General features: G+C 38.6%; 1 protein-coding gene across 2 annotated transcripts; it reads right to left on the minus strand.

Moving 5' to 3' along the window:
* Positions 1-24948, minus strand: LARP4B (La ribonucleoprotein 4B). Of its 2 annotated transcripts, none has more exons than XM_031061694.1 (16): positions 24781-24948; positions 22675-22822; positions 22322-22483; positions 20213-20294; positions 19645-19781; positions 18199-18302; positions 16321-16431; positions 15771-15824; positions 15265-15474; positions 12195-12301; positions 11459-11596; positions 9995-10040; positions 6828-6992; positions 2829-2950; positions 2097-2208; positions 1-1553 (listed from the first exon to the last, which is right to left on the minus strand). In XM_031061694.1, exons 1-16 carry the CDS (start codon positions 24931-24933, stop codon positions 1272-1274), a joined length of 2133 nt encoding a protein of 710 aa, XP_030917554.1. In that variant the 5' UTR covers positions 24934-24948; the 3' UTR covers positions 1-1271. The 2 variants fall into 2 exon arrangements, with proteins under 2 accessions (XP_030917554.1, XP_030917553.1); XM_031061693.1 differs by having other exon boundaries at positions 11459-11713.
* Positions 24949-25570: the final 622 nt, after the last annotated feature.

Consider the following 25570-nt stretch of genomic DNA (forward strand, 5'->3'; position numbering starts at 1 on the left):
TTTAAACACTTAAAGAAAAGCTTTAGGCATTTTAAAACAAAAATAATTTATATTCAACTTTATTAGAAACTTGCTAATTTAGTGCATCCTTGTCCTTCAGAAAGCGCATCACTTCTAAAGTAAATAAGTGTGAGAAACCTCATCCCAGAGGTAAATATCAGGGATCTCTTCCTCCACCACACAAAACAAACACCATTATCTCACGGCTTGAAAAATTTAAATCCGTATGCCAATGCTCGTAGTTACAGGAAGATGTCAACACAAGGCTGACTAAGATATGAACTCTTTCAAAGAGCACTTGGGGCAGAGTTTTAAAAAAAGTCTACACAGAGCACAGGGGTAACCAGAATATACAGCGCTGACTCAGTTAACTCCCTTACAAGCACAGGGAAGCTAAGGTTATCACAAGAAGGCTACTCTGCTTTCTCCTGATAACATCCACTAACAGGCTTCACCACCATAGAAGCTCACAGACTTGATTCTTTCTATTCACAATGTGCTTTGTATTTGCAAATTATAACATCAGTTTTATTCTGGAGTGAGAAGATGGTTACTTGCTTGCAGTAAGTCAAAAAAGGAAATATTTCAGAAAGACTGCTATATGGTGCCCTGTAGAATTCATTTTGTGTGTGCAAAACATCAAAAAAAGATTAAGTTTTTAAAAATGCTAGAAACAGCTACTCATTTAACCTAAAAGTGCAAGTTTGTTTGCTGACACTTAGTACAGCAGCCCAATAAAAAAAAAATCTTCAAGGTCACATACTAATTTTTAAAATATATCTACTTTCTTGCACTCTACACACTAGCTGCCGTTATCAGTCTTTTGGACACTAATTTAGATATGTACTTGCAGACCAGTTTATTAAAAATATTGCAGCAGCATGTTTCTGCTTAACAGTTTAGAAAAAACTCACTATACAGAGCTTGCACTCACACAGCCACAGAGAGGCTTAATAAAAAGTTGTTTTTTTAAAGACAAATATTTTACACCTTGGAAAAAGAAAAAAAAAATCACACTAAGCTTCACCTCCAATTAAGCACCAATCTAAATGTAAGGTTTAGAACAACTATCCAGAAATACCCAGAAAAATAGAATGCTTGTTCAAGAGGGGGAAAAAGTATTTCACAAAAAAATAACTTGCAGGCATTGTTACATGCCTTGTATCACTGCAAGCTCCTAACCAGCAACTCATTCTCAGATATCTTAGTGGGAACATGGGTTTAATTTGTGGGAAACAGACCTCTTCTCAAATCCCTCCCAGGTGTTATTTTCACTGAGGAGATTTTGGAGGGGTACTCTGTTCTTTATTTAAGCGTTTGCCAACGGCTGGAGGGGACGATCTGCGTCCTGACTGTCTTCTCTGGTCTTTGGGTTGTCCAGGATGTGACTTTGCAGGAGGAGGTTCTCTGTTTTTCTCTATTGTTTCTGTGGGCTTTTTTTCTTCTTTCCCACATGCTACAGTGTTTGGCTTCTGTTCTTTCTGGGGTTGCAATGTAGGAGGATCCTTGGTTGTTCTCTGGCAAATTTCCGCATAACTAGGTTTTCGCAGTTCCTGGGAAATCAGAAACAAACAGGACAGAGTTAAAGCATCTTGAGGAGAAAAAAAACCCAAAACTTTTAAGAACAGAAAAGGGTGAAGTCCTGTCCCAAAAGACTGCTACACTAAAATATGCAGATGAGGGTCTGAGTATGAAGTTTACAAAAGCTGCATAGACAATAAAGCTGAAGAACAGGTAAAATGTAAAACAGCATGCCAGAAAAATGGGGTACTGGCACAGGGCAAAATACTTCCCCTTCAAACTCTAAACCAGCTGAAACACAATGAATACTTTGGTTTCAATATCAACATATGTATTAATACTTCTACCTCAAAGATACTCCCAAGAAAAAGATTCAGATAAGGAGATCTCTTTTGCACTGTTAATTGCATAATTCTATCATGCAAGTAATCATTAAGCCAAACAAGCAAATTTTAAGCTGCTGGACTAATTCTAGGATGCTGGGCTCACATGATTAGGCAACATGGGGTAGAAATAAATATTCTGTTAAATGCAAACTGGATCATTAAGAAAAAGTGAATAATAAGGTCACTTACTATGGCAGCCCCATTGACTTGTACCGATTTACATGCAGTACTCAGAGTGGAAGAAGAAAGTCTTTCTGTACTCTGTGTCTCTCTCTGCTGTTTATCCACAACTTTGGGGTCCCTGTAATCACCCAGCAGGAAGCAAGGCTCGTGAAAAGTGAAACTTCAGGATAGATGAACAGTTTAATAATAGCTCTAAAAAGTTTGACTATGACTGCAAGTAGTTACAGCTATAATTTGCCTAGCACATGATGACTAGCATTGCATTAAAAAACACTATCAAAAATAGAAAAATATATTCCTGTGCAATGTGACACTACCTCTAATTTGTCATGTTCTAATAGCATTTAGTTATTCAGCTATTTGATTTGCACGTTCCAAATAAAGTGTTACCAAAAAACTTTTTTTATGGTATGGACATCAGTACTGCCCACAGGGCCATGGGTTTACTCTCTGTGTTTCAAAGCTATCTAAATACAAGACAGCAAGGTATTCATTAAACTTCTACTCACAGAAACTAAACCACAACACTAAATTTTCTTCTGCTAAATGACTACTATGATTGAATCACTATTATGATATTGTTCAGAAATTAAGCTGTATTGCCTTTACTACAAGTACAACAAAATATTACTTCTTTCATTGATTAAAATTTTAATAGCTATTTACATTGTTCTGCCTGATGAAAATGCAAATGTGATGCAGAGCAGACTAATTATACCCATGTAATTAAGTGCTTACTCAGTAGGCTGGGGAGGCGAAGGAGACCTTTCTAAGGTCCTGGGCAATGTAGAAGAAACTGGTAACGGCTCTCGAGGAATTCCTGATGGAATAGTGTTTGTACTTGCATCCACATTAATGTTCTGAAGCAGGAAAAAAAGCACAGAAAGACAATGAAAATATCCAATTAATATGGTCTGCCCGAAAATTAGCACAACCAGGAAACACTTCATAGTTTGATTTATACTGGTAAATTGACTATAGGAAGGTACAGAAGGAGCCAATATACATATTGTAATGAACATGTTATTGTTTCCTTTACATTTATTTAGAAACAGACAGATAACACACTGGGGTTATTTCCAAAGAAGTTAGAAGCTTCAGGTCCCTTTGGGACATATCTGAATGACAAAATCACTTTGAATCATTGAGGTTAGAGAAGACCTTTAATCAATCATCACCTTGTTAACTAGACCACAGCACTAAGTGCCACATCTGGTCATTTCTTGACCACTTCCTAGGGTGGTGACTCCATCACTTCTCTGGGAGGCATGTTCCAACACTTAACTTGCCTTACAGTAAAAAAAATTTTCCTGACTTTCAACCTAAACCTCCCCTGGCACAGCTTGAGGCCATTTCCTCTTGTTCTGTCACTGGTTGCCTGGGAAAAGAGACCAAGCCCCACCTGGCTACAGCCTCTGTGCAGGCAGTTGTAAGGAGTGATAAGGTCTCCTTTGAGCCTCCTTTCCTCCAAGTTACACAATCCCAGTTCCCTCAGCTGTTCCTCATAACTTGTGCTCCAGACCTTTCACCAGCTTTGCTGCTCTTCTCTGGACACCCTCCAGCACCTCAATGTCCTTCTTTTATTGGGGGCCCAAAACTGAACACAGGATTCCAGGTGCAGCCTCACCAGTGCCCAGGACAGAGGGACAATCACTGGCCTCGTCCTGCTGGCCACACCATTTCTGATACAGGCCAGGATGCCTTTGGCTTTCTTGGCCACCTGGGCACACCTGGCTCATGTTCAGCTGCTGTCACCCAGCACCCCCAGGTCCTTTCCCCACAGGGCCACTTTCCAGACACTCTGTCCCCAGCCTGTAGCACTGCCTGGGGTTGCTGTGACCCAAATGCAGGACCCAGCACTTGGCTTTATTGAAGGTCACACAACTGGCCTCAGCCCATCAATCCAGCCTGTCCAGACCCCTCTGCAGACCCTTCCCTTCCTGCCCTCCAGAACATCAGCACTACTGCCCAACTTAGTGCTGTCTGTGAACTTACTGAGTGTGCCCTCAATCCCCTGTCCAGATGACCAATGAGGTTATTAAACCAGACTGGTCCCAGTACTGAGCCCTGGGGAATACCACTATTGACTGGACTTCTTTCCACCTGGAAATTCTGCACCTGCTGGTGACAAAGCAGGCTTTGCACCTGTAGACATAACCACATGCAGCCTACGAAGACAAAAGTCTCCTAGTGCTGAGCACTAAGAACTGTCTTCTTCAAAGCTCTAATTCTGTATTGTCCCAATATAATGATGTGTTACCAAGCAAAGGCTTTTTCTATAGCCCTCAAAAGATTCTGCTAGTGCCAAGTGATACTGTACTTCCAGATAAATGCCAAATAGGTTCAAGATGCATAATTACTTTAAATGGTCACAAAATAAGAAAAGACAAATTTGTATCCTGAAAAACATGTATCTCTCATTTATAACCATTTTGTTTGTTTTAAAGGGTGCTATGCTCTTCGTATTGCTTCTGACCTGTCTCATCCTAAAAACTTTGAACCCCAATGAGATTCTGGTATGCAGAAGGGGAAGCAATGGGAGAACACAAGCTCAGAAAGAATAAGATAACTCTCCTTTTCCCTCAGCCAAGTCACCATTTAAAAGGGCATAACCCTAAGACTCCTATGGTTGCTGTTATAAAAGAAAATGGTATTTGATGGCACTGTTTTAAAATCAGGCAGCAGTAGATATAAGCCTAGTTTGATTCAAAGTAAAAGACTGCAAAAGGTGGATGTTTAGAAATAACAGCTTTTATAGTTTTATTCACTGTAATAGTGTGTGCAAAGGCTTGAAATTGCAAGCTGCTGAGCATTCTGGACCCAAGTGCATCAGAACTTGTAGGTACATGGTTAAGTGTGAACAGCTTCAAGTCAAGCAGACATGCAAGAACTTTTCCTTGCCAAAACACTCAGCCTTGATCTGACAGTGCTGCACTTATTACCTGCCATTTCCCAGAGCTACTTCTAGAAGAGCATCACTAAGCAAAGAGCATAAAGATACAATGCAAGATACAGTTGCATAACAACTGCTGGAAATTACAGACCTTTAGTCCCCTCAGCTCCCATACATCGGACTCGCCCATCTATATGAAACAAGGGAAGCACTGTGTAACTCTACCTCAGTGCTTTGTAACACCACATCAAGTGACATGAAAAAACATTGAGATCAAGGTGAAAAGCAGCCTGTATACATTGGCAAGACTGATGTTAGCTCAAACAGCTTTGTAGCAGAACACAATTGCTTTTTGGAGCCAGCTGCTGTTATCTTACTCTTTACTTAAATGCCAACAAGGGAAGGCAGCATAATCCCTTTTTCCCACACAATGGTACAGAGTAACTCCTGTATGCTGCAAAATGAAACTGGTAAATTGAAGGATGCTTTTTAATGTGACAGCGCACTGCAAGTATCATAAAGCCTAAGTGCCTGACTGATATGAAGACTGCCTCTACAGGAGAGCAGTCTAAGTTCTTTACCATAAGTACAAAGCAAGTACTAGATCGGTAATGGGGGAACAAAGGGTTTTCAGCTGCAGCATTAAAAGCAAGTGCTGGAATTGTGTTTAAAACCTGAAATACCACAGTCAAAAACCACTTCATAAGTAACAGAGGTAAAATACTTCACAACTAATAGATCTTAGCCAAGAACAGTCTACCATGTGTAGTACTGGCTGACAGTAAGTTAAACACTGTTTTTACCATGGCTCTGAACTGCACAGTCCCCCTAAATGCAATCCTGGAACACAGCAGCCCCTCCTATCACTTACAGCACACAGAGTAGATGGGCTCTCTGTACAGTCACTGCCTCGGGGGCAGGCTGCCCTGCTTCTTCCCCCTTTCTTTACCAACCCCTGACACATGGGCACCAAAGAAAGCATTCTAAACCCAGCTTATTGCAGGAGAAGACACCAGAGATTGTGGTGGTTCACCATGTCACTTTGCACTGCTAATCCAGGGCTTAACTTCTTCAGTTGTGGTACAGCTAGAAAAACACAAGTTACATTTGAGCTATCAAAAAAAAACAGTACAGACTTTCACAGCCCAGAGAATTCCACACTGCAGAGGGTTATTTGAGTTTTCCTGGAGAAGAACATATTGTCACTCACAGATGGCATGGCAGAGACAGTTCTAAGAATGAAATCTATGAAAAACTACTGAACATTAATTTTCAACTGCATCTCTACTACATCTATACAGCAGTGGTTGCCAAGTTATTCTGGTGGATTTTTATCTTTCTGAGCAATTTGACAAGACAACACTGGGATCCAGCTGGTTTTGGTAGCAGTTCTTGTTCCAGCTATGATGCCTAGTGTACTGAGATTATGTAGGCAGCTTCTTTATTTTGGTGCTTAGAAGTTTGTCACTTGAAAGTGTTTTATATAAAACTCAGAAGCCTTACTTTCAAGCAGGAGGGAAAATGTATCACATATTTTTCACCTGAGTCTATCAAAAAGCCTGAGGCAGTGATGTACAGCAAAGAGCACATTTTCTTATCTCTGCTATTAACATCTACTTATTAAACTGGTGCCCATATTCCACACCATTTCAAAGAGAATACCCAACAAATTCTAAGATATAAGTGAAGAAGGCAGCAGCACATCATTTGACAGCTCTTTTTAAAGAACATTTCTTACAACCCATGTAAACCCATAAGTTTTTCCATGTATAGACCACCAAATCAGAAAACAAGAGGTATGCAATTCTTTGATTTCCCAACCAAAATGAACATCCACTACTCACTCTTTCTTTTGATGTTCCTATTACCACACTGGACAGTCTGTTTTCAAACAGGTCTTCAGTCTTTAAATTGCCAGCAGCCCCAGGTAATGGAGGAAAGCTAGATAAACCCAATTCAAAGCTGGGAGATGGAGGTTTTGGGGGTGGTGGAGACTGTGTTTGGCCTCTCTGAAACAGAAACACCATGTTGGGGTTACTGCACTAGATGACAGAAAAGATATGCAGCTCTAAACTGTATTTTGCACTTGATTTGTATCAGCAAACCCTTGGAGAAGGCTCCCCCATCTCATCTCCCAAAAAACCCATAGAGTACCGAGGAATAGATGCTTTCATTTTCCACTGTTGCCCTTAAAATATTTAATTATTATTTAAATGTCATGGTATATGCATCAGCTTTAGGGACACTGACACAATAAGAAGTTTTCTCACTGACTCTTCGTTGAGGACAGACACACAGAAAGGAAAACAGACTGGTTTATGTCTCATGATATGGTAAAAATATAATGCCCATTTATGTACAGTTAGTAACATCCTAAATAAAAAGACAGAAGTCAACAAGAATCTTATTTTCAGATACATGAAGAAAGGGCAAGACAGCATGCCTTGTATGTAGTACAGACAATAACAATTTATATCTAATTAGTATTAATCTATATTGTCACTGTGTAAAAATAGAAAGGTAAGAGTCAAAACTATTTTTGAAACAGAGACTTTAACTAAATCTACGAAGAAAACCAATGTCTCAAGCAAAACAACCACCTGTGTGTTAAATGCAACTATTTTGCACCACAGACAGCAGTTCAGGAGTTAAAAGTACCATGGTTTAAGATCACTTGTGAGAACTGCTGGTAAGGATTTGTAAGTTATTTCATATTTACACAGGAAAAATAAAACTCCTTTGTAATACACTGTAACTGAAGTTACCAATTAACTTCAACTACATCATGTAAACAAAGAAGTTTTTCTTCAAAGAACTGTTTCTTGACTGTGCTGAGGCCTGTGCTAAGATGATCTCTGCTGCAAAATACCAAATGCAAACCAATCTCTGAAACTGCTCCTATTTTGAAAAGGAAAACTCAAGTATATAGTCAAGATGGTGTGAATGTGAGAACAATGCTTCTGAACAAAAAGAACAAAGATATAAGACTACTTTTGAGGTCTTTTCACAAACTACATGCAATGTCCAAAGAATTGTGTGCCAAAAGGGAAGAAGGGAAAGAAAAAATACAGAAGCAAGAACAACTGCAACTCCAATCACTGCTCCTGACCCAGCATTACCCCCTGGAAGAATGCTACAGCAATGGAGACTGCAGATCTCAAAAATTGAAGTCAGATGACCAAGGTCATGTAAAGAGACTACACTAATCCAGCTCAAACTACAAGAGGAACAACTTGAATTTTTTAAAGTCATTCTTCAAATCACAGCACTTATTCTTCTTAAAGGGGACTGCAGTTCTGCAATAGCAAATGCTTTTATGTTACATTTTAAGTTACACAGTTGAATCCTAAAACCTTCAAAATATTAAGAGTGGATTAACATCTAAAATTAGCTAGATAAGGGAGGACTTCAATGAGTTTTAAGCCAACTGCATAAAATTTCTCAAGCTAACCTCTTGTAGTTTCAGTACTTGGCTAATGTCTACAGCCTCAGAAAAAATCTGATCAAAAAGTTTCATGCTCTTTTCATGCAAACATGCATACAACTCTCTGTTTTTTTCCTTTCAAAAGAAAAATCTTCTAAAGAAGTCATTACTCCATTCAAATATACCAGTTTTAGTGGTGTCCTATGTACATTATCTAATTGCTACAGCATTACACAAGAAATAGGATACTGGATTCAATTATTTCCACAGTCTAAAGGGAAAACTTTAATTTTTTTAGTTCCAAGTACACTTCCTTACAGTCCTGGGTGTGCAGCAGCTCTCACCTCTGCTGAAGGTGCAGCACTGGACAATACAGATTAAAGATTCTTGGCCCAGAAGAGACTGGAAGGAACCTGGTTGCACAGGCTACAATAACAGCCTGGTGCTGACAGAAGGGAACCATGGGTCTCCAAAGAACTCACATCTACCAGTTTTTACATTCTAAGTTCAAATAATCTTTGCAGTCAGCTCTGTCAGAAGTGCTGCTCTGCTCCGGGAGGTGTCCAAGGTAATCCTTTCACTCCAGTCACTCACACCTAACCTGTACCACTTCCTTGTTCTTTTAAATATAGAAAAAAGTCAATAGGAAAACTTCACTCTAAAAATTCAAGCAGCTTTGAAAGGGCAAAAGGAACAAGTACTGGGAATCCTACAGGCAATCTAGACTCACTGCCTCTGGGAAGTTTGATGACAACTAAAAGCAATCAAAAGGAAGGAATCACTTACTAAACTTTCCTGCTCCTTTACCCTAGTTCACTCAGGCCAATCAACAGCAGGAGCCACAAACACTTGTATGCAGTGATTCCTCACCTTTAGGGAAGTGTTATGGCTTATGCAGTAGTGTTACTTTACAAATGAAACATGAATAAGGAAATAACCTGGTTCAACTTCATGAATATGCCCCGTGTGGCAAAAATTAATTGCAAAGAAATTACTGGTTTTATCACACCAAACCTTAAATCCTACGAAAACATATTTTTCTCTTCTACACTTAGTGCAGCCTTTTCATGTATCAAGTCTACTTTGGTATTAATCTTGAATTTCAGTTTCCCAAAACCACAGTATTTTAATAGTGTTAGCATACCCTTACCTGGTGGCACTTGAGGAGGCATTTAAGAAAATGAACTGACCACTTCATAACAAATATTTTTGCTACACATTATGCCACAAGGATCTATATAATGTTCTTCACTGTCACCATGATTGATAATGAAGTATTGAGTGTTTTGAACTTTGGCTGTCTAGCCATTCCTGAATGTGAACACTGGCATGTTGGCAAAAACTGAGATGGAAATTTTTTGCTACTGTAAAAGTAATTTTAACTTTTCCCTGACTTCTGCATTAATGGAAAATCTCTGATACCCAAATGCAGTAAACTCATGAGACTAACGAGCTGTTGTCCTTAATCAACTGTGATATACAACTGCTTCTGCAGTAACTTACATCCCCTGCTACTCCATGTAATATCCACACTCTTGCCTTGTTACCCTGCTTTTATTAGAGACAAATAAGATCAGGAACACTCACTGTAAACTTGTCCTCCCTTTTCTTTCGGTAGCCATATGAGTTTTTCCTAAGGGAAAGAATGCAGATATGAGAACCTTGCCTATAAATGGATGGAAAGCAGTTAATGAAAACAGGAGAAATTAATTCCAATTGCTATTTCATCCATCTTCATTCTACACAGGTTATCCAGGTATGTTTTAGGGAAAAATTCCTAGCAAGCTATCCTTAAAATAAAGGGATACATCGTATGCAAGTTGGGGTAAGAATAAACTGGTTACAAGTAATTCCTGTGTTAAAAGCATCTCAGTAGAGATTATATATAAGGATTAGACAAAATGTTACAGTATATAAATAAGGAGGGTCAAGAATTTTTGTATACCAATGTAACTTCTCAAATACAGCTAACTATTTTCAATCCAGGGAAGGCTCCTTCAAAACATTTTTAGCACTTTAACCCCAGCCCTGCTTCAGGTAAAGCCCTTCCAAGCAGCACAGTAAAATTTGAAGTGCATTCTAATTCAGTTTCAATACATTTTCTAAGTTAATTTGACTTTTATTATTCTAAATGTATTCAATACTGAAACATCAAAATAATATCATTTTAAGTAGTGACTATTGCTGCACATTTTTGTAGTCTATAGTCTGAGCAATCTTGTTTCCTGAGTTGTTAATCATACTTTCATCCATTAGTTATAACACAATTTGGTAAATTAGATTTAGAAAAGTATTACAACCCTTGCACAAAATACCCATTTAATTTTGCAATGATACAAGTCTGAAATAGGATCATCTGCAAAACACTTATCTTCCAATTTAGGAAGTCACTCAAAATGTGATTTACTTGGAGTCATAAATACAACCATTATCAAAGCTGCACAATACTTTTATGAAGCACTTATTAGAACTGTATTTATAAATATGCTAATTTTCAGCTCCCCAGGTAGCTGGTTCTGGTTTTTGTTAGGTTGCTTTTAAAATAACATAACAATAGTTTCCTTAGTTGCCTGTATCAGTTTTTCCTCCCTCCATACCAATCCATCATCTTTGCTGTTATGTATGCCCAGTTTGGTCAAAATTCTGATCCTTCAACTGAAAAAGTGAAGAATGAGCACTGCTAACACGCATTCAGGTGTATAATCTGCAATGCTGAACAATGGAATTGGGCAGAACTTCTTCAATAAAGTCAAACAAATAATATACAAAAACTTTCTTGCACCAGATGAAGAAAGGACAGAAGATTAGATCTTATAGATCTAAATAGCTCATCGGTTGCCAATAATGATTTTCATCTGGTAGGGAAGCATGCAAGTCTGCTTTGCCTTAGTTGTGTATCTGTGACGTACTTTGCGAAATTTTAGGTTTGAGGAGAGAGTCTGAGTTTAAAGCAGCATTGAGAACAGTAACAATACCACACTTCCACTAAACAGAGCAGTTTAGAAGCAGCAGCACTTGGCTGTTCAGAGGACAACCAAGAAGCACACTCACCTTCCCCTCCCTAATCCAGGGGACGAGTCAAGGCTGGTCTGTTCCATCCTCCCAGTTCCCACTTCCCTCTTGGTGTAGCTGGTGGTGGCACTCTGCACCCGTGTCCTGCTTTGGCCCGGCTGCCGCGTCTGTGGACTCCTGACGCCATTGATTAAACGATCAGCAGAAAAGTTGAATATTGTAGGACTGTCTAGAAGCCCAGGTCCCCTTTCTGCACTGGGTATTGTATGGCGTATATGTGACTTGCTAGGATTCCTATAAATTCAAAAGTCATTTCAACATACGCGCACTAGCAGAGACCTTCTGAGGCCTAAGCCTGTTCACAGAATTCAGAAGAAGCAAGATCTTCACTCCTTTATCACTTATTTCAGTTATAAGAATGATCAACATTCGTTGTAACAGGTCATGTGAATTATCAAAATGAACTTTTCCCTGTTTTCAACTAGAGCTTTGCTATATGAATAATCCTGCTGACAACATGTCATCTCCCAGAATATTTCAGCTGAATACCCTAAATCACAGAACAGACAAGTTCTCAGCTTTCAGACTGTCCATTTACATTTCGAAACACTACATCCATTAACATCAGGAGTACCATCTGCCCTTTGGCCCCTCCTTTGGCACCAGGTTTAGTTTCACAAGTATTCTCAAGTTAGCTAGTGCTATTAAAATAAGCAGATGAAAACCCCATGTGCCAGATAATACAAGAGTATTGTTAAAAGATAGATGAACTTGCCTGTTCCTGGGAGGATATTGTCGGAGTGTTGTCAGTGGAGAAGCAGCAGGCTTGAAGGTTGGAGATGTGAACCCATTGATAAATCCAGTATTTGGAAATGGTGTTACCTAAAAAAAGGTATTGCATGTTCAGCATTATAAACAAACTGAGTATTACTTTTCTTAACCCCATATTTTATGTCATTCTGTGCAGGACAGCACTCAAAAGATTGTCTCAAACAGCAATAGAGCATCTGTCTAGTGCCTTGTAGCTGACTTACAAAATTTCTGGAAAAACCCCAAGCTTCTGTTTTTCTGAGAAGCCAGCCACCACACATATTCAACTTATGACAGTTCAAGAGGATTGAAAAACATCAAGCCAAAATTCTTGGCTGTAAGGTAAACAGCTCTCCTCCTCTTTCACACCATACTACACATGGCTTTGGAGTACCAAGATAGTTCTTTGTCAGAGCCTCCAATCTACATGGCCTGTAACTGTTTCTCTTATAATTGTACATGATTTCCTCCCTTAAAAAACCCCAACAACTTCCTTTTAGTTCCTCATTCTACTTCCATGTGACATCTAAATAAAGCCTAGAGAATAAGTGGATGTTAAGTGATGCTTTTCAGATCTTACCACCTTATTCTACATGTGAAAAACTGTCTTCTTGTCTGAAGAAGCAACATTAGCAAAACATTTTCTGGGGTGGGTGCATACTAACGTCTTGCAGATGCCTCAAAACCTGAAGCATGTTCAAAGTCATTTCTCCAACCTCACTAGCACACTTTTGTCTTTTTTATTTAAATGTGAGAGTTTCATTTAAGGAATGTTACTGTTAGCACCAGCAAATGCTTGCTTGTATTTTTCCCCTGAAAATAACTACAATGCAGAACAAAAAGATTCTTTCTGCATTCTATTAAGCTTTGAGAAACAGCTATGTTTAAGACCATTTGCTATAAAGGTACATTTAAACTTGAAAAAGGTTAAATCATAAATCTTGTGCAAGTTAAATCATTAATCAATGGAAAACAAAATTTAACACCAAAGCTGTCATATCAAACTACTGCTAGCCTAACCTAGCATGCATGACAGCAAATGCTCCCTCAGGCTTCACAAAAAGGCCATTAAAGAAGGCCTGTAAAAAAGCTCCTTGAGGAACAAAGTTTCATCAAAATAATGCTTTGCAGTATTTCTGGTTTAAGAGTTACAACATGAGTCCTGAAAAATTCCATCAAAGCTAGTAAGCAACCACTGAACCTGAAAAAATGAGAAGACACTGAACATATTAGGGACCCTAGCAATATTCAACTCTTCTTTCTTTATAATGACGTGTGAACCTTTTGGAGGAATTTTTTTTCCCTGTTTTCCAATAATACCAAAAGCATTCATAGAAGTCAACTGGTTAAAATATACTTTCTTTTCAATTTCTTTTTTTTTATTCCCAAACAGGAAAAACTAGATCTTTTCCTCAAATATAATTTAAGTACATGATGAAGAATGAAGTAGTTTTAAAATCCTGAGGACATGTGTTGCCATATTCAAGTTTCAGAACTAAAATGGTATTGCCCACATGACCAGAGTATTCAATCTCAAATTAGAGATGAGAGAGAGTAGAGTTTATGTTGAAGCAGAATAGAGAAACTTTGCTGTATTTTCACACAAGTCTCTACATGCAAACTGCAACCCTGTCTCATGAAAATTATTGCTGTGTCATGGTTCCTCATGGTCCCTGTTCTCCTCAAGTGATTTCTATTCAAATATAGCTCTTCCTACAAAAGAATCAAGAAACATCACGTTACAGTCATGTACATAAAATGCAGCTAACCAATGACAATACACTGCAGAACACTGAAAAGCAAAGCACAGAGAGTTGACTTCCTGTTTTGATTAAGAAAAGTTTGAGATCTTTAATGCTAGCAAACTCATCAAGTCTTCCCCAAAGGATAGGACTAGTAAACTTTCTTGGATACAGAAAGTTACAGGATAACATAAGGTAGATACACAGTATAATGTGTTTGAACCTGTGGCTTATTAACCATTGTCTTCCATACTATACCCACCCAGCTCCTTCAGTATCCCAGAGCAAGACTGTGCAACAGTCAGTATCAGTTTATCTACAGGCAGATTCACATTCATTGCTGCTTAACAAGACAGCTTTTTCCTGGAATAACACTGCTCACTGTGTTACCTTGTCTCTTCCACATTCTTCATCCCCCCAGAATGCCTCTCCCTGCAAGGCTTCTGGTTCCCTTCCCTGTGTGTGAAGTGTTTAACACACCAACTTTTTAATTAGCTGTGGTTCAGTACAGAGGATGTTTGCTCAAGTTTGTTCAAGGACACTTTAATCCTCTGCCAAAAAAAACATCTAAAGAGCTTCTAATTTTGAGCATTGCTCCCCTCATTTCTTTGAGACACAAGAGGCATCTCCAGAGGGGAGAAAGAGGCTCCAGATAGGAAACCTGAGCCTTCCAGTCATTACAGGAAACTCTACGTATTTGTAGGGTAACAAAGGCCAACTAAAAGGGGCCAAGGTAATTCTGATGAGTGTCACAATGCAGAAGACAGAAGCAGCATTGCAGGATACAATAGGTATTTCAGAGTATTAAGGATTTATTGCTAACACCCTAGCTTCAAGCCTTACCAACAGCCCCTTTAAGAAAATAATTTAAAAAGCAATTTAAAAGTGATTTTTGCAATTAGCAAAAGCACTTTCACTTTTCATTGCCAAAAGAGATGTTACATTGCACAGAAAATATTCTGCTTTAAGAACATGCCAAACAGGGCAATTCAGCATGTTAACCTACAACCTAACTTCCTGTTAGAAGATCTTGGTATCTTGACAAGTCTTTACTAAGGAACTGCCTTAAAACCTAAAAGGTTTAAGAAGAGAATCACACTCCAGTCTGAGATCAGACACAATTTTCAAATAATCCATCTTGTACACCATGACAGGGATTCTGAAGGACTGGTTTTCAAGAAGAACCAGAATCTTAAACTCCCCTCCTCAGGATAGGTATGTTTCCTACACCACAATAAGAATATAGTATCAGCTTTGAAAAGAACACAACTGTTCCAGAATCAAGAGACTTACCAATGAAGGGTCAAGGTAGCTGTGTGTGGCTGACCAGGTCTGTGGGCCAATTAAGCTGTACAGTGGGAAGTGCTGCTGGGGACTGTATACAGGAGGGATGTAAAAGGATGTTGTGTAGCGCTGCTGCGTGTAGAGGTTCATATCCAGAGGTCTATATCCATTCTTTGGCAAAAATGTGTTTATAGCTATTGCCTTTGCTTTTATCCTTGCCTGCAAAGGAGATTAGATTATTTATTACAGTAGTCTTTCAAATTATATCAGGATGGTTCAAATTAGCAGCTCTCAAACTTTTACTGGACACTTATCAGTGCTGGGCTGGATATACCACTGCCAGAAATGAGGAAGAGGAGAGCTGAAGTCATATATGCTACATTTCTAAACCCCCTCCAGGTCAAATAGCTGCTGAGATTGGACTACTTAAATTTATATTAGAAATCACAGTGAGCACCACAAAACCCAGAACATACACACACACCCCACCCCTAACATCATAAACCTCTATTTACCTTAATTGGTTTTCCTTGGAAAGTCTTCACTTCTTCTCTAAGGTACCTGTAAGCCTTTATAAAAAAGAAATTGTTAGATTTGTCAAATGTAATTTAAATAAAGGGAACTTAAGTTTTGACAGGCTAAGATTAACAATAATTCTTGGAGTGTCTGCTAATGTTACAGTATAGCAAAATCACCTGCATTTAGCAACATTGAACTTATTATTAAGTGCTTCAGTAGCATTAAAATAAGATTCTAATGGTTATGATTGAAGCATTTCAATGTGTCACCCAAAAAAGTCAACACTCCCTGTACAAAAAAATAATAGCTTTAGCCAGGAAGCCAGGATATGTGAACAAGGTAAAAAAACCTCTTAAGTGCTATGTTTAATAGTTACTGAAAACTGGATACTACCTAAGGGGAAGCATTACTGTTTTTGCAGTGTGGGGTATTTTTCTTTTCAAGTTGTTAAGACATTTGTAATACAGTTTACAACTTGTCAATTCATATCCTCCTATCATCCTTATTTACTTTTACATTCTAATAAGCTTCAAAAAACAGCATTACCTGCTGTGCATCAGCTTCCGATTCAAATGTGATGAACCAATTGTCATTATAGGCAAACTCACAGTTGATGAACTTAGGCAAATTGTCTCCTTTGAAAAGTGCTTCAACCTCCTGAGGAAAGTGGTTTGATAAGGAGGCAGGGAGGTGAGGGGGGAAGGATGGAGAGAAGAAAACATCAGTGCAAAATGCAAAACTCTGACACTGAGAAAGAAAGACAGAAAGAACTGTTGGGCTTACAAAACACAACTGAGTAGTTCAGAACACCTGTAGTAGTGTCAGCTCTCTCCAACATCCCCCTGGAAAGAATTAAAACTAGCACTATATAAGGCCATACTGCAAGAGAGGTCTGGCTGGGAGCTATTTAGGCCAGAGAACACATTTAAACTTGCTATCAAGTGCAGAAAGATGTAGATTTCTCCCCTGTTCCCAAAACCATGGAGCCACATGAAAACCTGTGCATATGGCATGGGACAGGAAAATCCTGCCTTTTCAGCAGAAACCTGCAAGTAAGCTTTAACTCAAATGTCTACAGATTCATGTATTTGAAACAGTGCTTATGCTACCTCAAACATCACTGGCTAGTTTCTACAGAAAAAACAGACCCTGGATTTTTTGTTTTAATTCATTTGCATACTTTTTTGTTTTGTCACAGATTTGAGGTGAGCAGCATCGAAAGGCAACACAATTTGGGAGGCCTTGCAGCACCTTGGAATTTTGCTGCTTAAATAAAGCCTGACTCTGCTGTGCTAGAAAACATAGGCTATTAAATCTGGTTAGTTAAATCTAGATTTTTCCAGGACAACAAATTTAAATACAATGTATAAAACATTTCACTGGAGAACAACTCTTCTGAAAATAAAGACTCCTCAGAACTTCGTTGTGGTCAAATATTTAAGAGTCAACATCCAGTGCTAATATATCCAACCTGATAAACTCATGACAGAAAAAAAATATCTACAATAGCAAAAGTAAGGTAGTCTTTGTAAGGCTACATTTCATTTGGAAAGCTAGAAGTAGCCACTATTTTAAAGCTATGTTCATAGCACATATCCAACTTCTTCCCTTCAATTCCTTTTAGCATTTTGTTTCATGTTCCTGTTTATTAAGGCCACTTAGTTTTTTGTTACCAGTTTCTAAACTGCAGTACTTCTGATTTTTGTATGATGGTTACTAAGAGGAGCAACTCTTTCAGAATCTTTAGTCTTTCTTGTAAAATTAAATAGAAGAGAAACTAAAATATATACCCATCATCAAGAATCTGCACCTTCTCCTTTTTGAAAATTCAAGATGGTTTAATTACAACCTCATGATTTTTTCTAATATTTCCACCAGTCACAGGCCCTGCCTCATTGGAGTGGCATTAAGTATCTTTCAAACAATGAAGATCTCCAGTCTTGCGCTCATTCCACAACCCAGGGGCGATCCTTAGTGACTTATTGACACCTCTCACCCTCAGCATTATGGAAACGTTTACAAAGCTTTAACTACTTTACTTGAGCAAGCTTCAAGGGACAACAGTGGCATTTTCTACTCTAAGATTTATCTTCTTTCATCTTTGTCTATTTATCCAAGGATCTGAGCACCAAGTGCATATAAGCTGGACAAAGCCCAAGAAATAGATGTATCTCTTCCAAAGACAGCACTACCAGTTTCTAAGTGCTCTGCAGAACTACAGGTTCTACCACAGCCTTGCTATGAGCAACATGCGTCTACCAAAAATATTTCTTATCCAAACAAAGACAATAAACTAAATTTAAGAAGTGCTGTTCAAAACTAACAGTGTAGTAAAAAATGTGATGCGCTTATTGAAATCCAGAAGAAATCTAACTTCCAAGTCCTAAGGGAAAAGTGTTCTTCACTGAACAAGGGAACACTTACTTCAATGGGAGTAGATTCAGGTACTTCACGTAAAATCACAATACAGCGATTCTGATTTGGCCGAACTTTTTCCCCCTTTTCATCCACTTGAACTAAAGGCAACGCTAAGAGAGAAAAGACAAGAATGTATTTCAGCTGTCAACAAACCTGGGAGCTTTGCACTCCAAAAGATGCTGTGAACATAGACATACAATGCAGAGCCTCCAATATTTTTGAACATTAAGAAACAAGCAGACAATGTTTCTGTTCATCATTTACATGCCTGAAGAACCCTTTCTAGTTTTTTACAAAACTTGTAGCTCTGACCAAATACACTCTGAGCTGAGGTTTTCCATTTATAACTGCATTTCTGCACACCCTGACAATACCTTTGTAGCTCTCACCAGGTATTCATGCACTTTTCCATCTCTGGTATGCCTCTCTCTTGTCTTGAGCAGACTCAGAAGCACAGAGTTAAGCCAAAAGGATCTCTTGATCCACCTACTTCCCTTACCTTTACAGGGGATGAAATGTTTTTGTGCTTCCAGGAGACAACTCCCAGCACTAGTATAGTTAGTGCCTTTATCTTCCATGGAAGCTTCCCACAGAATTCTTCCCAGCTGTGCTCTGAGCAAGCTGAAGTTTGCTCTTGCAAAATGTAAGACCTTAGAAACGCTCAGTGTGCTCAGCATGACCCCAAACACTACAGTTCTATGATTGGTGCAGCCAAGGCTCCCCCTGACTGAGACATACAGAGCAGGTTTTCTCAGTTTCTGAGCAGTGAGTCCAGCAGTGCCTCATTGCTGGTTGGCACATCTAACACCTGTATGGGGACACAGTCCTCTGCATGTTCCAGAAACTTGATGGATGACAGGAGCTGCTGCATTGTTCTTCCAACAAATATCTAAGCCATTGAAACCTACTGTAAGAACCAGGTTTGGCTGACCCAAAGCTCACTTAAGTGACACAAATATTGCTCTGTTGGCCTTATTGTCCTGCTTCAGGTCAGTAGCAGATGCCAGCTGTAATATCCCCCTTGGAAAGGCCCCCCAGGGTCTTGGCCCACGGGTACACCATAGAGCTTCCATGACTGATGCAGCTGATTTCTATCCATTCAAGGCTCTCCTTAACAGAGTGAGACTCCTCCATCCCTTTTTCCCCACCTGTCTTTACAGAACAGTTAAAGATATCCACCGCGAACCCCCAATCATGTGAGTTGTTCCACCACATCCCACAATTTAAAATAATGAATTTTTATGTGCATAGATCATTATTCAATAGAGTAGCTTTGATAAAACCACAGTCCTGTAACTGTGATGATCTAAGCTACTTGGGCTACTTAATGCTGTACAGAAAAACAATGGCATTTTACTGCAATACAATAAGAAAGAAGAGATGAAAAATTCAGATTACTAGTTCCACACCAATAACCAAAATGCTTTCTAGCACTGAGGAACTTCTACTTACATCTCAGCACTTCAACAATCAAATCCATATCAGTACTGAGTTTCTTGACATGATCAAGATTTGCTACTGTCATTATTGGCACATACTGATCACTGTCCATCTGTGATATAAGGTACATGTCACTGGCAAGATTTTCTCTGTTGGGAGAAAGAAAAAAAAAGGGAAATGTCACAGATTAGTTTTGTCCAATAAACTTAAGACAAAAATTCATCACATAGTAGAAGGCAGATTCCTTCAGATTTTCGCTAACTAATGGAAATCACTGGCTTAAAGCTTGCTAAATGGCTTAAATTACTCAGTTTAATTATGACCAGTAAAGATGACAAAAATTCACCTGATCTGTAATTGCTTGTAACTACTCTCATTTCAAACCCATATATTTGCTAGTTTATGCATTAGGCGCAGAGGTTTCAGGTAAGCTTTAAGAGGTAGATCAACACAACACACTGAAATTTGTGTGTTACTTTTTCCAAATTTTCACTCAGTTTTAAGTAACTAAGAAATGTATTAACATACATCCCAAGCTGTTAGTCATCCTCCAGTTTGGTACATTTAGGTAAATACCTACCTAGATAAACAGAATTCCAGTGTCTTTTTCAGTAATTCTCGTAAATCTTCCTGACCTTCTGGCTGCAATTGTTCGTTTCCACCTAATAATTAAAATACTTCAAATTAAAAAGTAGCTCTGCTGTATTACACAATATCTATTTTAAACAAGCCATCATGTCTACTACTGACTACGCAACTAGTAATGAATTTTCAAATTCAACAGATGTTCATTATGTATTAGTTACTAACCCCTGAAATTGCACGGCAACTTTTTATTTAAGACAGAAAAGAGAAACTATGTCTGACTTTACTTGTTAACCTCTGTTCTCCAAATACATAAAAATCTGAAGCACTTTTAGAACAGCTACAAGCACATTTCAAAGTAAACACTGTCAATTTCTAGCTGATGAAATTTCTAGCTGATGAAACCTTGACTAATGCAGTGCAAGGGAACAATGCAATGGAGGCACTCCATACTTCTGGTCTCACTCTAAATTACCAACACATTAATTTAGAGAAGGTTTTCAAAAATATAGTTATGGAATATCAGCAGATATCCAATCTACTAACAACAAATATGCAATCAACTTACAATATTTTGGTTAAGAAGGCAAAATTAATTTCTTTCTTACATATGGAAGCTTAAAAATTATCACATGGAAAACATGAACGTCATGTTCCTTTCAGTTTATACACAATATACCCATGTCAGTAGAGTAAACTCATTGTGTCAGTGGGAGCAGTGTTTAAAGAGTAGAAGTTTTGTGTGGCCTTTAGAGATTTGTAAAACATTTAGTAGAACATTATTCATGTTAATATGTATGTATGTAATTGTAAATTAGTTTTTTAGAAGTATTTCACTACTGTCCTCTATACCCTTCCCTTCACTAACTTTCATCCCTTTATTCAACTCTCCTTAGTCTTTCTTCTTCCTAAAGCAACTTCTAATTTTCTCCCACCATGCTGTCCTCCACATGTTCTTCTCTGATGAAGAGAACACCAACACCTGAGAAATACATGTATCACATTCTAACCATATTTCCTTTCATATGCATTTTAAAAAATAATTACTAAAAAATGAAAGATCATATTTCAGACTTGGGACCATGTGTCACTATTCATCAAATGGAACAGACTCGACCTGCTGTTCAGTTCTTTACAACACCATCGAACTCATGTTAAAAGTTAACTACTCTGGGTACATAAAGGACATACTGATAAGTTACAGCATTAATCTGAAGAATGCTGTTCCCTTCTAGAGTGTGAGGCACCATTAATACCATTTCCTATTTGCCAGCTAGTTACTATTTAATATTCCCCAATATTACCCTTCAGTACAAGAGTCAATGAGAACTTTCAGTTTTCAAATATAAGCAAAGATGATACCACAATGATGTCTGATTTTCTGATTTCAGTTGCCTTAATTTGCAGCTATTATAGACGCTATACTGGTAATTTTAAATACTAAATCAGCTAAGCATAATGAACAGACCTGTTGTGAATCTGAAGAAACACCCAGCACATTTTCCTCCACTTCCCATCCCTCATCTCAGTTCAAGTAGTAATCCTACATGCATCTTGCAGACCTTCTGTCCCATTCAATGAAATATAAGCATGGTGAATCTCTATGCTAGTTTCCAGAAGCTTCTTAAAACATACCATCTGGTATAGACTACAGCTTCTTAACGCACATAAGAGAAATTCTGGAAGTTGATTAACCAAGAATGTGAAGAAGTTAATACTAAAATGTTGCTTCTATATTAAATACAAAACAGGTCTTTCCCCACATTAACATTAGACACAACTAATGTGTCTAAATAACTTTAGACACAAACTGTATGTCAACCTCACCTCAGGACCTGACCCAACTAGAAATACACATTTGTTTGATGCTGGGCAGAACTTTTTAAGATTTAAACCAGGAGGAAACTGGTCTCTAAACATGTCCAAGTTTGACTGCAAAACAGACAGGAATTCCTAGGGTCTGTTTAAAGAATGCATACATTGAACAAGAAAACTGGTATAGTTCGGAGGGCTTTTTTGTTTTTCAGGTGCTCACTGTTTAACTCAAAATATATGTTTAGTTTGTTTTTAAGCTAAGTCCAAGCACACCTTAGCTTTGTCTTACCTGTCTGGGTGGTCTCGTGCATAGACTCATACTCGGAATGATCGAGAGCCAAAGGGTTCATGTCCGCCTGCTCTGAGCCCGGCACGGCCGCGCTCGGCTCCGGCAGCTCCGTCAGCACCGCACTCTGATGCTTCTTGTCGCCATCGCCATCGGCATCCAGTCCTGCAGCACACACCACAAACACACTCACAAGTGCTCCTTCTAATCACAGTCACGCCACAGTTAAAACTACATCCGAAATAAAGGTGCTTACATACTTGCTTTATGTTTTTTAGCAGAAAATTAAAATTGAGACAGTGCTGCACCAAATTTTAACTTCTGCTTGAGCAACAGCCAGAAGCTCTTGTCCATACCTTCTTTACAGGAATCTGGAGGCTGGTCAGGTATTTCTTCCCACGTTTTGCTCACGCTACCATCAGTGGCACCACTTGCTTCCAAGTGTAACATATGATTTCCCCACACCTTTGCATTGGGGTTTAACTCAGAAACCTTGGTTGACTCCTGCAAAAAGAAATTGATTATGCATTTCAGGGATGCACAGCAGGCATCTGGTGCACAGATACATTCAGTTTCAAACAACAGTATCAGATATACAACTCAAGATTTTACTGTCATGTTTTTTCACACCTGAATATATTAACTGAGTTCCCATAATCATTTCAGGTACAAACACAACTGAACTGTAGTGCACAGCATTCATTTCCCTGATTAAAACCACCAGAAAAGGTTATCCAAGCAGAGCAAATGACAACAAACATTTCATTCTTTGTTTTTGACAGACTAACTCAGCCTGTACTTGACCTAGACTTCAGGCAGTTCCCTAATATACATGTCTTCTTCATGTTGATTATATTGCTAATCATATGTTACACCTTTATCTGCAGATCAACCTAACAGATGTTAGATCTGTATCTATTGTATCAGCAAAATAATACTTAAAAAAAATCAAGAAAACACAAAAGTACAGGGATTTTTCTGAAATTATAGAAGTATGTAACAGTTTTAATGAAACACTATGGAAAACTGAAAGCAATAAGATGTGCATGACAACTTCTGTTACTACATTTAGAGGAGGAACAGAGCATTAGGACAAAAAGAATGAATAACCATATCCAGTTAAATCATGTCAAGATAATTTCTTTTAACCTGGATTGGAAATGGACACATTTAATGATTACATATGGTTATATGCAACCATCATATAAACGGTCACATCTGTGCTTAAGAGAGATGGCTCTCTGCAGTGCAAAATCTACTACAATACTTTAGAGTAACATCAGACTTGTTTTGCTTATGTTTGAGCAAAATGCATTGAATTATTCCACACAAAAAATATATGTCGAGTGTTTTAATGTAATTACACTGGGAAAGAATATTGCTCATGATAAGACACACTAAAAAAGCTTATTAAAAATTTGCTTTCTAAATTTACAGATGCTAGGAGCATTGCAGTGTTTAAAGACAGGCACTCCAAAACCCCACAAAGCTTTAAATCTTCTTAAACACACACATTTAAATACTTATCACAGTGCATAGAGAATATACCCAGAAAATAAAAACTTGAAAAATTTTACTTAAACACATCTACTGGATGACAGAGAAAACTTACAAAAAGTGGAAGTGTTTGACATAACTACTTGCATACTAAGATTCAAAGATGACAGCAAGATCTATCAGTTTCCATTTTTAATATAAGAAGTTCCCCCAGGAGAGAGCAAACAGCCTTGAGCACAATCCACTGCCCACACTGCAAGTGCTGGGCAAGGTCAGAGCAGCTGTTCCAACACAGCCAGCGAGGGGGACAATTTCAGGGAAGCTCAGCAGGGAAGGAAAAGGAGCAGCAGCTGCTACAGGTTGACTTCTGCAGAGTGGGTAAGGCTGGAGTGGACCATGGAGGTCATCCAGCCCAACCTCCCTGCCTGAGCAGGGTCCACAGAGCAGCTCAGGATTGTGTCCAGACAGCTTCACTTGTTTCTTAGCCCAGCTAGCCAAGATCCAGCCTAGCTCTTTCCTCTTACTTCTCCTCCAGCCACTCCTCTCTACAGCACTACTCACCTCCAGAAGTGAGGAAAAGATTTCCTAATTGCTACCAAACAAGAACTTCAGGAAATCCACAAAAATTTCTTCCTATACAAAGCTAAAGAGCATTAAGAATTGTTTATAACAAGCTTCCTTTCTGCACACTGTTTACGTTCAGTTGAAACTGAGAATCTGCAATCAAATTACTTTGCCAATGACTGAACTTTCACACAAAGTAAACAGAAAAAAATCAATATTCAGCAAAATTTTTTACTTCTGCATTCTGTACAGCATTCAGTTTTTCAAAGGAAAGGGAGTCATCAGGTTGAGGACAAAACAACATCTACTTAACTAATGAAATCACAGTTTGACTTGGCTTAGTCAAACTTCTAGCTTCAGCTTTAAGCTGTAATAGCAAACCACTTCTGCAGAATACTTACAAGTTCATCTTTACTGTGCCATCCCCACGTACCAGCATATCCCGGTGCTAGCAGCTGATATGGGTATGTTTCCACTGCATATGAAGCACTTGGTAAATTTTCAGGTTCATTCTGGAAGTTTTCATTTACTATACACAGTCTGTCATTCTCCATGGTATCATTAGAAGCTGCATTATTCCACAAAAAGCCCACTAGATATTCACCATTACCAGAAGGAACTGTGTCAGAAAGCAGCTGATTTCCCCAATCAGCATTGCCAGTCTGAAGATTGATGAAATGTGACCACATTTCAACATGGGGATTTTGTCTGTCCAGGCCACAGGACTGCTTCTGGTCACTTGATCCATCTTCCATCGGACCTAACACACACTGCTCTCTGCCTTGCTGAAATCCTGCTGCACCAGGAGAGGCACTGGGTATTTCATAGGAAGGAGTAGCAGCATATTTGTCTACCTGCTTTGGGTCAACACAAACTCCAAGCTCTTTGTTTGAGAAAATCTTGTGATCTGGCTGCATCTGTTCCCAGCTTGTGGTCAAGTCATTCATCTGAGAATTTAATATGTAACTGGTGTTTTTCAGTTCAGTAGTCTTGGCTTGCAACTGCTTCAAATTCCCCCTGGTAAAAGGTTCTAGATTCTCAGCTGATAAACTAAAACCAGAGAGGTTCTCCTTTGCGTGGATGCTGACATACTGGTTTACTTCACCATCCTGGAAATTACATTCATTTACATCACACACACCTTTTTCACGAGTTTCTGATCTTTCCTCAGTAAAAGGCCCAACAGAAACT

The sequence above is a fragment of the Geospiza fortis genome, unplaced genomic scaffold (assembly GCF_000277835.1).
Source record: "Geospiza fortis unplaced genomic scaffold, GeoFor_1.0 scaffold270, whole genome shotgun sequence".
NCBI classification, from domain to species: domain Eukaryota; kingdom Metazoa; phylum Chordata; class Aves; order Passeriformes; family Thraupidae; genus Geospiza; species Geospiza fortis.

What these genes read in the sequence shown, in the direction of transcription:
- LARP4B (XM_031061693.1), bottom strand. Translation starts at nt 24,933, where the DNA reads ATGGAGAATGACAGACTGTGTATAGTAAATGAAAACTTCCAGAATGAA. An exon ending in CAATATCCTCCCAGGAACAG is followed by an intron (nt 11,714 to 12,194) that starts GCAAGTTCATCT and finishes TTGAATTTATAG; the next exon opens with GAATCCTAGCAAGTCACATA. An exon ending in TAGGAACATCAAAAGAAAGA is followed by an intron (nt 2,951 to 6,827) that starts GTGAGTAGTGGA and finishes TTCCTGCTTCAG; the next exon opens with AACATTAATGTGGATGCAAG.